Below are 14,811 nucleotides of genomic sequence, written 5' to 3' on the forward strand. Positions count from 1 at the left end.
ATTATGTTTTTAATAGAACCAGTTGTAATATCAATACAAAGGCAACAAAGGTTTAAATAAATGCAGCAGTAACTCAAATAAAGAAATTGTGTAAAATGTATTTGTTACTGTCGCTAACTGCCTATAATTTGTAACATTTTATTTCATACTATTTACATTTTTCTATTAAGTTTAATTTATTACCCCCGTCGACATATCGCAACGGTTCTTTTGGGCGTAACTGTTACGGTAGATTTTAAATGGAAGATTTCTTTACGCTGTCAGCTTGATTATTACATAAATAATAACAAAATACCACCATAATGTTGCCCTTCAAAAAGCTATAATTTTCCAACACGATTCCATGACGTACATCTTGTACATCACGACACAGTTTCTTCTTGACTTTATTGCACAAACGTGTAAGTGATGCATACTGTTGATCTCAGAATACAAAATAAATCCTTCATCTGCTTGTTTGTGATCAATAACTGAACATGTCACTGCAGGTAAAGCACAATAAGCATCTTAAAGCATTTTTATTTATTGATGTAAATATCTTTACTTCCATATGATTGTCTCTTTGACCGACACATGATAATAGCACATCCCACGTACAAAAGACCATTCAAAGCCGAGCACGGGGAAGCAAAACAACATATTACAGGATAGAAACATAACTTAAAATAATACAGTCCTTCAATACCTCTTGATTAAATCAGATACACACGGCCCCTCGTGCCAAATTAACGCAGCTTTTAGCAAAATAGTAAATAAAAAAAATATGTCTTCCAATGAACAAAAAAGCATCACAATCATAGACATCGTCACAGTTAACAATGAAAAGAAAAGTACCGCTCAGTGGTTCCAACAGAAGACACAGATGGAGATGCATGTACTATGAAGGCACACATGGCTTTGGCAAAAATGTCAAAATAAATAAATAACCACATCCCTTTTCCCCCCGACGTGTTTCTGCAGCGGTGGAAAGAGGTCGTGGTCATTTCTCAGTTGGGTTGCATGTCGGCCTGCGTGTGGATCCTTCGCTAGGCCGAGTGTTCTACTGCAGGCTTCATTTTACCATCAGCAGAGGTGATCAATCCAGCTGAACACACACACTTTAAGGCACCGACGGCTTACTCCCTTAACTCTTTGAAGCAGCCTGAAAATACAATCCTGAATAGAAAATTACGGCTCGACGCGAGTCGAGAGGCAGCAGAGGAGATAAACCCGTCTGATCGGTTGCATTTACTGACCCAGGTGCACGCGCTACATGAACAACGCTGGTTTGCTTGTCGAGTAAGTGTTTTGTTTCGTAAGAGACGTAGCTGGTTGGTGTAATATAATGTCTTGCAAGCAAAATATGGAATCCATTATACCCGGTAAAATGAAAATGGGTGAAAAAACGGTTAGTTGATGGAATGTCTCACAGGAACCAGGTCACCAAAGCCCTCTGACTGAAGTCCAGCGACAAAAAGGAGGTCCAACTTTTTTGTTTTCCCTCTGAACACGGTGTACCGGAGATTAAACAGGCTTTGGTCTTCACTGCTACAGACGCACATTATTATTATCAAACCAAACTTTGAGTCCATCCCGTACAACAAAAGCCCACCGGTTATCGGGAGGTTCTCGTACTGCGTGACCAGCGTGAACACGATGAAGGCCGACACATTGGAACAGCATAAGGACACAAATAATACTCCCAACGTGTCCTGTGTGGAATTTCTGCTTTCTAAGATGCACAAAGAGAGAAATACCTGCTAAAGGAAGGAAGGGAACCGCTCACTACAGCAAGTGGGTCGAATTAGTTAAGATGTTTGTATGGATATTGTTACACAATGGGCTCTGTTTTATAGTGATATTGTTGTGCTTATGTGCATATTTAGATTTATAATCGGCCTCGAACAGAATAACAGCAACATATTCAGGAAGTATAATTCTGAGAGTTAAAAACTACTTAAAAGTAATAAACAAGCCATTATTTAAAGGCCTAAATAACAGCAGCACAACCGGTCTGGACCTCAGGTAAGCTAAAGTCGTACCAAAGAGAGAATACGAAACACGGGATGATCGGTGAAGGAGTCCTAAATCACTCGTACGAGGCACTGAGAGCGCGTTTGTTCGCAGGAGAGGTTCCAATGAGCGAAACAGAGAGAGAAAATAGTCCCGGGGTTCGTGTTTGCTGACACCTCTTCTTCACCTGGGTAAAGGAGGAAGAGGAGGAGCTCCTCGCTCATTTTTGCCAGCACCTGGAAAGAGGCAAAGACACAGAGGAGTTTGGTATCTTCCTCTTCCTCAGTTCCCCGGAGGAGGTTTAGTTACCTCCCACCAGGTGTCGCTGTTTGACATCTTTAGCTCAGAGGATGCTGACTCTTTTAAACCTCATATTACATATGATGGGAACATACATTTGATCACACACACTCACATTGTGGGGACACACCCTGACTTTCTTAGGGACAAAATGGACAGAAAAAAAATGTACATCACAATAACATAATTCACTACATTGTAGGTCAAGAATGTAGGATTGTATCCTGTGTGTGTGTGTGTGTGTGTGTGTCTGACCTCTCCCGTCAGTCTTGCCCAGCTTGCTGGGGTACGTCTTCTGGAAGTGTACGTAGGGCTCGGGTGGAGGAAGGTCCGACACCGGATGGAATGTGAAGCGATACTCCCACTCATCTGTGTTTAAGAAGAGGCGGCGGTTAATCACATGACTGAAAGGTCGATAGCTCTGGCGTGGAAAAGTTATGGTAAAAGCCATTTATTTAAGTGCCAAATTGAAATCGATTAGGAATCCAAATGAGACGGTCTCCGGCGTTCACGGACAGTCCAATGCGTCCATGAGCGAGAAACTTGAGTAATAAACAAGCATGTAACACAGGGGTCTCAAACTCGCGGCCCTCGGGACGATATTTTGTGGCCCCATCCTTAATATGAAAGTGTAATGTTAGTGCGGCCCGCAAGTTTTATACTGTAACCCCACTGTCAGCTGCTGTGTGGGACACGTTATGATGTTCTGGTTTCCTACTGTGTGCTTGTCCAGTGAACGTGGCATGCATGTGACTGACATGGGGGGCGGGTCGTGTGTGTCGGCCGAGGTGCAGAGAGCAGGAGGGTGAAATTCAGTTTCCTGCCCTCTTTCGCGCAGGTGATCATGTGACTAACCGTTAGCATCGCTCGTTTAATAAAGTTTTCCTTTACGACTCACACTAACAACACATGAAGCATCTGACGTCACCGACGAGCGTCTCCGTCCATCACTACGCAGCTTCGATTCACGTAACTTCACGTTTGGCTATAAAGGAATTCCACGGTCACATGACCTTAGGTCTCCCCCGCTGAGTTAAAGGAGGACTAGTGTTGTAGTCTCATTCGGACCGATCCCCCAGGGTGGGGTTCAATGACTGCTTTTGAAAGTGAGTGTTAAGTTGTGTTATTGTCGACCATGCCGTTCGGACGCTAGTCCGGCCCGCGTTCGGTTGAAGTGGGCTGCATCTGGCCCGCAGCTGATTTGAGTTTGAGACCCCTGATGTAACATGTGTTACGTTTTATACCAAAATACATTAAAACCCAGAATGCTAATTTCAAAAATCCATCCTGTAAATGCTACAAAAGCCAGTGGCATCAACGCATGAGCATTGTGAACTTAATAGGATTCAAACTTTCACCACCGCCTTCCTCCACACACCTCGGTTCAAAGGGATAGAAACAACACACACTTGGGCCAGCGGCTTCCTCGGCCTCAGTGGAACTCATGTGAACTCATGTGGTAAAAACAACACTGAATCTCTGTCGTAGAAACTGTGAGAAAGGAGTAAATCCTCCACAGGGCGCAGACTTCATCATCTGCTTTTTTAAAAAAAAGGTCCCACGAGCAAACGTGGACTGACAAACCAGAGCTTTGTGCTCCTCCGTCTGCGGGGCTGAAACTTCAATCGATTCATTAAACCGCGTTCAAACTTCTTGCTCACCCTGCATCTGGTTGTGGTGGGAGTTTTGGAAGCCGTTACCCATGTGGGCTGGTGGTGGTGGGGGGGCCCCTCCGACGCCCGGCCGGTCCGGAGGGAGGGGGGGTCTGCTGCCGGTTCCCCCGCGGGGGGGCTCCGGGCCCGGCCGACCAATGGGAGACGGCGGAGGTAATGACCTCAAACTGCCCCCGCCCACGCCACGGCCTGAGGGAGGGAGTGGGGGAAGAGGCCCTTTGGGGGAAGAAATATGAACTGCTGTGTTAGCGATGAAAAGTGGATCCAAGTATTAGTATTATTATCCAAGTAATCCATTCAATCAATCAATCAATCAATCAATCAATCAGGGCTGTTCACCTGAGCGTGTGGACGACTGGTTCCTTCCAAGAGATGGAGGTCTCTCTTCTGGTGGAGGAGGGCGAGCACCCATCCGACCTTGTGGCAGAGCTGGAGCTTGGCTGCAGAGGAGGAACAGAGTATTACAGCAAACTGCTTATGTGGCGAGTAAATAATGAACGAGAACGAGCGGCTGGCCTCCTCTTTCCTGCTAATCAACTTCTCTTTTTTTGGGGTGGGGCAAAGGGGTATTTAGAGGGAACTTAGGCTCATTAGATCCAAAAAGAGTCTCGGCTTTCCAGTAATACCCAATGATTACAAATTCGGAAACCTTTTACGAACCATGCTAACAGGTTAGCATTGGGTTAGCGCGCAGAGAGCATGGCAGCGAGAGGAGAGCGGTACCTAGAGCTACATTAGCTAGCGGGACGCTAAAGGCTGGTCTAACCAGACAGGACTCCCGCTACCTGCTGAGCGACACGTTCCTCTGGGGCAGGCGGGGGGTGTTGTGGTCGTCACCGCCAGCCGGGGAGGACGGGAGAGGAGGGGGGCCCGGTCGGCCAGGCGGTAGGGGGGGCGCGCCCCCTCCGGCCGAGGGACGAAAGGCAGAGGAGGGCGAGACGGGTGGAGGAGGCTTGGAGTTGCCGGAGGGAGGAGGAGGGGGGGGCACGTCGCGGGGCATAGACGGCCGGTGGCCTCCCAGGGGCGGCGGCGGGGGCCGGTCGTCGGGGAGCGGGGGCCTCCCTCCGGGGGGAGTTGGAGGGAGGGAGGGTCTGCTGCTGTTCGGGGGTGGAGGAAGGGGTGCAGAAAATCCCGGTCTGGGCCCAGCTGGGGAGCCGCCTGGTGGGGGAAGTCCCTGCCTGCCCGGCGGAAGACCAGGAGGCGGAGGTCCAGAAGACGGGGGCGGCCTGGGTCCCCCGGGGAGGGCTGGCGGAGGAAGCCCCCCACGGGGCTGGAAGCCCTGGCTGGGTCGAGGCGTGTTGGGCACCGGCGGGGGGCCTCCTGGAGTGTCTTGTCTGGACGAGAAACTCGGCCGGCCCTTGGGAAGATCGGGGACGTTGCCACGGCCGCCAGCGGGGGCCCCTGGGAGTTTGGGCGGTCCAGTGGAGCCCCCGCCCCCACCGAAAGGGGTGGGCCCACCAGAGCGACCCCCCGGGGGGAACACAGGCCCTCGGCTGGGTGCGGAGTCTGACGGAGAGAAAAGGCCCAAACATAAACATCAGCTTTGTTTCTGTGTTGGTTTTTATTTCCATCAGGAGTTCATGACCTTTTATTTAACACCTTCTTTTTTTTTTACCATTTTTAACAGCGCTTCCTGCAGACCTCAGTTTTGGAATCCCTCCTGCAAACAGGCCTCCTAACCCAGCAGGAGCACCACCACCACCACCACCTCCTCCTCCACCACCACCACCTCCTCCTCCTCCTCCACCACCACCTCCACCACCTCCGCCTCCGCCTCCTCCTTTAGGTTCTAAGGAAATATAGAAAATACATTGATTTGTACATAAAACTATCCATGAAAACCAATGAATCTATTAAACTAACTGTTATAAATAGAGCACCTCTACACACACGGCATAACGTATTATTGAGGGAGATTTGATTTCCGATCGACTGTGGCTCCAGGCGGACGTTGACTTACTGTCCAGCAGAGGCCCGCTGCGGTCACAGGTCACAGCTTTCTTTAGTCTGGAGCCTTTAGCGATGTCAGACAGCAGAGCGTTCCTTCCACTCTGCTCCGAGCGGTTCAGACTCGGCTTCTCTGTGTTGGCCTGAAACGCAAGACAGTTTAAATCTTCACGGAACGTGTGTCACTATGCGAAGGTTCCACGGGACGTCTCAGCCGGGCTGGGTCGAGGGGACGGTCTAACCGCGCAGACAGACTTACGATAGAAAAGGTGGGAGGGGGGCCTGGCGGCGGTGGGGGAGGAGGGGGCGCCATCTTCCTTTCCTTCCACTTCACTCGTGTGCACTGGACGCTGCACCCTGGAGGACGAACAGAAGCGTCACCGTGGGGGACTGAAATGTCTCCAATCCAGATCGTCCACACGGAGATGGTCTACACGCTGACGTTCTTAACACGGGTCATCGGGCCAGGTGCACTGGGCGCCCCAGCAGAGGGAGAACCTGGACCAGGTCTTCCACGCTGTGAGTTTGGCAGTAAGGATGAACGCTGAAGCCTTTAAAGACGCCCAGAAACTAGAGAACCGTATTGTGTTGTAGTGAGAAAACACTTTGTGTAGTGCTGAGGGCTTCAAAACAACCCTTTGTCATTGACAAAAGATGTAAAGCCTTCAAGTCTAATTATTGTTTCATCTAGATATTTCCATTCAACCTTTAGATCCTTGCGATTATCGAAGGGTCACGATGAAGTGAAGAGAGGATATAGAATCACTCGGATCAGCTGACAATGAGCTCACAACCGAATGTTTCATCACAGAGGAACCTAAATGTTAAGTTCCCTAAAACATGCTGTATATGTGCAGCTTAGTTTTGTATTACTGACTTCCAGCACCTCCTCATCTCACCTGCACGGCCTGGCAGATAATTAAGCGCCTCACTATCACACATCTTAATTAAAGAGCTTCAATAGAAAGCTGTGAAATAAAATGAAGAAACGTGTATTGATAGGATGATGCTTATATCACACAAATGATATTTAGGCCAAATTCATTTATTTTCCTATAGAGACATGAGTAGTAAATGGAAATGGTTTTATCACCAGTTAAAACCACAGGCGTCAAACTCAAGGCCCGCCGGGCGAATCCGGCCCGCCGCATGACTTTGCTATTGTGAGAATTACAGAAGGACATAAAGTGCTGTTCTATAAAAGTAGCCGCTGTCCCGAAGACGTCCACTGGGGGTCGCGCTCTGCGAGTGAGCGCATGCGTTAGACCAGGAGGACCCGGTCGATCGCCGCCGTGCCGGCAGATCTTCTCCCATCGCGTGGCCGCTTCTGACAGACGGCTTCGTCGTTGTTGTTGTTGTTGTTTTTTTATATTGATTCGTTTTACGCTCCCGATGTGCAGCGCTGTTGTTGCGTTGGGTTACTGATACTGCTCAGAATCATTACTGCTTGGGCGAACTGCCCTGGCCCATGGTCGATCGCCATGACGCAAAAGTGTGTCCAAGACGCTTGCGTTAGACCTCTTCCACCACGGCGTCACTGCAGGCAGCAGCGCCCGCTTGAAAAGGACTGCGTGCCCCCCCCCCCCCACTCAGTCGAAATCTGCCCGTTTCCCTTTCACACGGCTTGGCCTCACACAACCCCCCCCCGCCCCCCTCCCTCCCCCGGGTCTCTTACTTCCTGTAGGCGGCTGACAAACAGGAAGTCCCCATGTGGCTCCGGCACCGCAGCCTTCTGGCTGATGATACCTTGTTCAACATAAGCTGTTTACATTTATCCTTAACACGTCAATCATTTCCCAACATGGACCAGGATGGAAGTAAGCCACAGGAAGTGAGCCGGCACCCTGAGCCTCACCGCGATGACAACATTTCACACCGTCGTCACAAAGAAAACCACCGGCGAGTGACGGCGTGAACGTCCTGCACGTTTCCGCTGCGCTGACCGGTGCAGATGTGCGTGTGTGTGTCTTCAGCCTCAGCGAGACGCGTCCAGCAGGAGCTGAGCCAGCCGCTTCCTCGTGGTGACACGAGGAGGAGACCAACAGGAAGCCCCTGCTTACATCGCAAACCGCTCAAAAAGATCTCCACTGACTGAAGAAACTGCAAGCGGGGTCTATTTGTGAGCCGATGCTCAACGTGCTGCGGAGACCGAAGAGAAGGCAGAAAAAACATCGACTTCCGCTGAAGGAAACCGGCCTGTGTGTTGTAATGAATATGCACTACACAACTTTCTCCCTCTATTGCACGCACACACATATTAGCTTAGCATGCACAATGCCTCCTTTGATAGAAACAGAGGAATGAGAGAGGGAGATATGAGGATCCTTTGAAGTGGCATGGACACACACACACACACACACACACACACACACACACACACACACACACACACACTGATGCTCACATGTGTTTCAGTTTTCAAACGGCCATAAAAAGGCGTCTTCATGCTGCTGCCGCGGAGCCTCTTCCTGCTCCTCGTTTACACATTTGTGTGGGTAAGAAGCCCTGAGAACAGCGTTTTTGTAAAGTTTGACTTAGTAGCGCCTCTCGCAGCCTCCAAATGTTGCATTAATGCAACACATTAAAATGTTTATGCATAAAATATACATAAATGTGGCCTTTGTCACTCAAACAATAGTAAACGTTGGAGGTGCAAAAAAATGAACGCACACTTTGTGTAAAACAACCAACAACAAGTTTCAAATCAGATATATTAATGTCAGACTCCTCTGAAGCTCATTAACAAAATAAAAATAATCAGTGCTGAAAAAGGTAAAAGATTCTGAGCATGAGTTTTGGGGGAAAAGGGGAAATTGCAATGAAACCCAGGGAAGTAATAAACGTTTTGGCAGAGTAGGAACAGTGCTGAGTGGCTAAGCTAACATCCTGTGGTGTGACACACACACACACACACACACACACACACACACACACACACACACACACACACACACACACACACGCCTAATGTTTTTTTTTCAGATTTTGACTCAGCAAATTCGTTTTACCTCTTCAACGTTCTTCAAATAAAGAAATGAGTGCCGAATCCATTTTGTGCGTTCAGCGTTCTGTGGAAAAGCTTGTGTGTGTTTGTCGTGTTCAGAACGTTTACTCTTAATACATTCATCCCCATCATAGTATCAGCAGACTAAAATAAAGGATTATAAATTCATATCATTTGCTCTTTTCTTTGCATTTATTGGATTTTGGTGAATTGTTGTCTGCGGATCTCCTGCGTGGACTCTTGACCTCTCCTGACATGTTTCTAACTTTATCATTATCTGGATTTTTTGCATTCTTACGTGTGCAAACAAACTCCAAATGCCTTTTTCTTTACTTTGTGTCACTGCTCAGGCCTGTTTATAGTGATCTACCTGGTTGAACGTACACGATTAAATGCAAAATAAACAGAACACGTCCTTTTCTCATTAACAGTGACAACGTTTCGTAGGCTGACCTTGACCTCTGACCGTCCTGAAGGGTGGCGCCTGCTGGGGTTCATAAAAACACATGAACGCCCCCAAAAAATGACCCAAAACAATTCATCCCCACAAAGGAGATGAATTCACTTGGTATGAAACATGCCTGGCCGCCGTCCTCCAACACAAACCACAAGTCGCTCTTAAACTTGTCTTCTTTACAAACGTGGTCAAACCTCTGTCACAAAATGGGAAAAGAGTGTGAAAGACACCAAATTAAACCCGGGGGACAACGTCTCTACTTACTCAATGCGCGTCCATAGAAGAATCCGCAGTACGTTCAGAAGAAGCGGCCTGGTTCACTCCTCATAAAGGCGGCCACGCAGCGCTGGAGGAGGACAAAGGCGGAAGATTAACAGCATCGACGTCTTCGAACTTCTTGATTCCTCTTCCTCAAAACGGACAGCTCACATTCTGAGAAGTCCCGCTGCGAAACAGTCGGCCCTTTTATACGGCACACACACACACACACACTTCCTATTTTTCAGTTCCCCACCTGGGGGAGGAGGGGGCGACTGAAACAAGCTTTTATAAACTGGGGGGGGAAACGTGAATCCACGTCACACGCGTCGTCCGGGACGCAGTCCCACAAAATGTGAAACTACACCCAGAGGCGTCTGAATTGCATTTAGTGAGCGGTGCTTTGCTGCTGCGTGCGCTCAGCTGCAGCGGCCGGTTGCATACTGACACAGAAGCAAGGGAGTGTGAGCTGCGATTTCCTGTCTGATGCAAATAACTAACAACGAGTCAAAAGGCTCATCTGCCTGCAAATAAGCCACCTCGAAAAGGGGATTATGCGGCAAATGCATTTGGAGATGTATACATGAAGGCCTCCACGCGTCGCTGGACAAACAAAAAGCACAAAAGGGAATCCGTCCTCTACGGTATAAAAGTAGAAGACTTTCCATTTAAATGCTGCTGGAGGAAAGCGTTCGCGTCGCTCCACGGCAGCCACTTCCTGTGCTCTCTGTGTCACACTTCCTGCCAGCAGCCGAGCGCGGTACTCTCTGCCTCGTCTCCTCTTTCCTCGTCTCCTCCCCTCTACCCGGCTGTTTCTCCCCGGCGTGAGGAGGAAGGCAGCAAATGAAAAGGCCGGTGCAGAACGAGGAGCAAACCAACGGCGGAGAGCTTTCACTTAAAACGGGCCTCCCTCGTATTCCTGCTACAGCCTTCTGATGTCTGCAGGTGGAACGGATGCAGGTTTACATTAAAAGTTCATTGCTCAGAAATCTGGATTGTTTTCCAAGTCACTTTTTATTGAAGAGAGATTATTTTGCAATCGCTCTTCTTTTTTTTTTGCATTTTTGTCAAAACATAAATGAGTCTTGCATCCAAATAAAGCCCCACTAACTTGAGTTCTAATAAGATTGTTTAATGCTGTCGTGCAGCCCTCAGCGTGGTGGTGAACAAACTTACTAAAATGACACCAAAAAAAATTAAAAAAAGAGCTTTCTGATCTACAGAGCACAATAAGGTCAACGACATCGACTCATAACGTTGGTCGTGACTCGTCCATGGGGACCATACGCAAAGCTGCACCCGTGAGCAGCTGTGACTATTTCTCCTTTGTGCTGAAACGCACTTCTTTTCTTGGGGTTTGGTGCCTGAACGTCCTTAAACCGTCCGGTTACCTTCACGACTCAGCGACTTAATCGATTAGTGAGGTTTAAAAATGATCAGTGCGACATTTCGGGAGAAAAGTGCTCCGTCACTTTCTGTCAGGGAGATGAGATGAATCGAGATGAATGCGTTAATGTGGAAAAAACAAAAAAGGTGCTGTTGCTTTATAACATAACCCGGGCTAGCCGTTTGTGGTAAGCTACGCTAACATTCTGCCAGCAGCTAGCAGAAAAATGGCCGACACGGCAGCAATAAAAATTGGCGTAGTGAATTAAGTAAATTGATGGAAGTGAATCGGTGGACAAGTTCTCACCGACGACCCTTCCGTGCCGTTTACAAACCAACAACTAAACGCGGCTTGTTGTGTCTCTGACAAGAGGCATCGTTTGGATTCTCGGGGGAAACAAAAAAAAAAGTCACTTGCAGACACAAACGCTGAGGCATCAGTTGCAAATTGTTCCGTGGGAAATATCAAGTGTCAGTCTGTTCATTTCTAAAGCGGCGCCGTGGCAACAAGAGCCCGGTTGTGTCCCTCTGCAGTGACATCAGCCGCAGCCTTCTGGCCCTCTGAGAAGTACGAGTGTGTCATCAGGTTCAAGGTCTACACGACCAACAGCCCCTCAGATGCTCCCGTCCCAACGACTAAAAAAAGAGACCCCCCCCCCACCTCGTCCTCCTCCTCCTCCTCCAGTCACATGAACATCAGTGCGGCTCGCCTGCAGGCCAGTCAGTCACTTAGGGCGCTTTGTGATTGCACACAACACAACCCATGACTCACACACGCACACAGACACACACACACACACACATATCGGAGGCCACTTACTCCATCACTGACTTAAATCGTCCTCGGTGGATGGACGGGTCACATGCTGCACGCAGGAAGTGGAGCACAAGGAGGGTGAACAGTGTCGTGTTATGGGCCGGCCGTGGATCACACGCTGTCAAAACTCTGCAACTCGCAGTGAATGTCACACAACCCACAGGCTGTGGCGAGGGGCTTTTTGCGGCCTGACGGGTCTCCAGGGTAGGGGTTACCAGGCTGCCGTGGGAACCGCCAAATTGTCTTCTTCAAATATTTGATGGCGATTATTTAAATAAGAACGCGAGACCGACCCTCGAGAGACAACTGACTCGGTGTCGCTTGAGGGCCCCACAATTCAAGGCCGTGATGCTGAAGAGCGAACGGATCCGTGGTGGAAGCCTTTCATCTGATGTGATGCATGAATGTTTAGACAATAACTCTCAGGATATGAGACTTATCTCGGCCTCATTGTTGTGTGCAGAATATCCTTATCGATCTGACTGCATCTCCTGCACGGAGCTCGTTCTGCAGAAAGGAGCGCTCTACGAAACAGGCGTGCACTTGCACATCACGTCAAAAAGAGTCAAACGGAGGCCGAGAGAGAGAGAGCAGAGCGCCTCCTCCAGCAGCCACTCTGCTGTCCTTCAAAAGGAGGCGGAGAATTCCATCCATTCAAAAGCAAGTCCATAAACTAAATGTTTACAGGAGCGGCTCGGCCTCGGGAGGACGTGTGTGTGTGCGTGTGTGTGTGTGTGCAGGTGCGTGGAGCCAAATGGCCTTCTGCCAAACATCCACACACACACACAAACACATTCCTCTTCAGTCTGACTCCGTGCCACTGAGCGATGTGAATGAGAAGTCCAACTAAAGTCAAGAGGCAAGTCTTTGTGTTTGCATGTGTGTGCAACCGTTGCACATGAATCTCCTCCACTCAACACGCAGCTCCATGAAAAGAAAAAACACCAAATATGTGGAAACACTGCGGTCTGTTCCCTCACAGCTCGTTCCCTCCTCTCTCTCTCTCTGCAAGGAAAATAAAACACAACTCTTAAGAGCACGTGCCTTATGTTCACATCGACCACACGTGACAAGCTGCAGCAGCGCGTCAGGCCAGTTTTTATGGAGGACATGAACAGGAAAACAGTTAACGCAAGACTCACACTGGCCATCATTTGAGGGAGGAAGAAAAAAAGCAGGGCAAACCTTGGATTGTTTCCAAAAGCCGTTGCTGAGCTCTGGAGCAACCGACCAAAAGCTCCTTAGCACGGCGGAGGAAGCCTTATCTTCACGCATCAGCCATCACTTCTGGAGGAGCTCCCGAGCTGCTTTCTGCAAGATGAACTTCTGTTTTTAGGGGAGGGGGGGGGGCGCGCGCTTGCAAACCTGAGCTCGGGTCTCGCGGTTTCCGCTCCACTGAGGCTATTTTTACACACACACACACACACACACACACACACACACGCGCGCGCACGCAAAGGCAAAATTCGAGCAGCGTTCGCTCCACGTACCTGTGTCAGGACGAGACGCGCGGCGCGAGCTAACACTCTTCCATCGAGCGCCAGAGGGGGGGGGGGAGGTCTGCGCAGCCAATCCCGGACCCCGCACGAGAGGACGGGTCCGCAGAACGCGCTCCACCCAGAGCCGTATGTAGACCGGGCCGCGCGAAGCGTGACCGGCGGAACACCGCGAGAGGCACCGTTACTCCTCGGACCGCAGAAACGGCCAATGAAGGAATATAATATCATTGGTAATGTGAAAACAACGGACAAACTCAGTTTTTTGCACAACAGCTAAGCTGTCAAAAAAAGTTTGGCAGCTACAGTGAATGCTACCATTTAGCTAGCTAGCACTCGTTTTGAAGAAACGTAGGCTAAGCTAACCGTACATATTAAAGTATAAAAACGCATATATATATTTCGTATAATAAACACAGGCCCAGCATGGATACATTATAAAGTATGTCCTAGCTTTTAGAGGCGGTTTCTCTTGCAACAGGATTTATTGTTGCGTCACTTGGACCTTCTTGGACCGTTGAAACGTGAAGCCCGTTTCAGAGCCGCTTTAATCGAGTTGCTGCCTCGAGCCGGCTGCTTTAGGTTGACTGAACTCTGCACATTCACGGCTCTGGACTCGGCTCGTGCAGCTGTGTCGGCTGGGACTCTTAGCCAAGGCTTTAGCGGTGATGCAATGTTTCCAGATGTGGAGCTAGAAAAAGAAATTCTACAGGCCACTAGTTGAGCCTTAGGAACAACAACCAGTTACTCACTACTTACAAAATATTTTTATTTTTAACCTTTATAGGATTTTAAAGTAGAAGATATAATAATTGGTGCATTTGGAACAGCGTGGCACCAAATGTCTTTCTGTGAGTGAACATTAAAAGTATATTATTTATGGTATAGTACAAAACCATATTATTTCCTGGAATAAATGACAATACGTTCACTTGGAGCTAATCACCCTATTCTAATTATACGTTATAAATAAGTGAATCTAATCCTTATATAATAGAGGAAACATTTTCCTATCATTTATTAAAAGGGCCGTTTTATATCAAATGACCATTTACCCTCTCCTTGCGCTTGACAAGCCATGTCATCACATTAATAGAGATTTGAAGCAGCGTTCCTGTTCGTTCTTACTAGCGGGAGATCTCGTCTGGTTGAGTGAGACGCAACAGAAAGCGTAGCTGCTCAGTGAGTCCAGTCAGGTGGGAGTGGGTGGACGGCATGTTGGACCACTCCGTGCTGGGGGCTCACAGTGCCAGATGGCCTCCTCAGATCAAATGGACTTCTCATCACCAACCGCCCACACCGGATGCGAAGGAAAAGAGGGAGGACGCCTCCTGGTGGATGAACGTGGACTTGGGAGATAAGATGTTTTATTGCGTTGAGTTCATCGCTGCTTTTAAACTAAACTGTTGGAATAAAATCATTATGGGTCGGCACGTTTCACATTTCACAACACTCACAGCACCACCACTACACGGCCTCAG

General features: G+C 48.8%; 1 protein-coding gene across 4 annotated transcripts; it reads right to left on the reverse strand.

Annotated features, from left to right (window-relative positions):
• Window positions 1-489: 489 nt before the first annotated feature.
• wipf1b (WAS/WASL interacting protein family, member 1b) lies at window positions 490-13,874 on the reverse strand. Of its 4 annotated transcripts, XM_078104236.1 has the most exons (12): window positions 13,325-13,432; window positions 13,020-13,145; window positions 11,838-12,839; window positions 9,638-9,719; window positions 6,172-6,269; window positions 5,926-6,055; window positions 5,581-5,754; window positions 4,751-5,471; window positions 4,305-4,405; window positions 3,954-4,181; window positions 2,548-2,661; window positions 490-2,228 (listed from the first exon to the last, which is right to left on the reverse strand). In XM_078104236.1, exons 5-12 carry the CDS (start codon window positions 6,223-6,225, stop codon window positions 2,176-2,178), a joined length of 1,575 nt encoding a protein of 524 aa, XP_077960362.1. In that variant the 5' UTR covers window positions 6,226-6,269; window positions 9,638-9,719; window positions 11,838-12,839; window positions 13,020-13,145; window positions 13,325-13,432; the 3' UTR covers window positions 490-2,175. The 4 variants fall into 4 exon arrangements, with proteins under 4 accessions (XP_077960362.1, XP_040034103.2, XP_040034105.2 ...); XM_040178169.2 differs by lacking the exon at window positions 11,838-12,839 and having other exon boundaries at window positions 13,325-13,874; XM_040178171.2 differs by lacking the exons at window positions 11,838-12,839; window positions 13,020-13,145 and having other exon boundaries at window positions 13,325-13,389.
• Between the last annotated feature and the right edge of the window lie 937 nt (window positions 13,875-14,811).

Source organism: Gasterosteus aculeatus, chromosome 6 (assembly GCF_964276395.1).
Source record: "Gasterosteus aculeatus chromosome 6, fGasAcu3.hap1.1, whole genome shotgun sequence".
NCBI classification, from domain to species: domain Eukaryota; kingdom Metazoa; phylum Chordata; class Actinopteri; order Perciformes; family Gasterosteidae; genus Gasterosteus; species Gasterosteus aculeatus.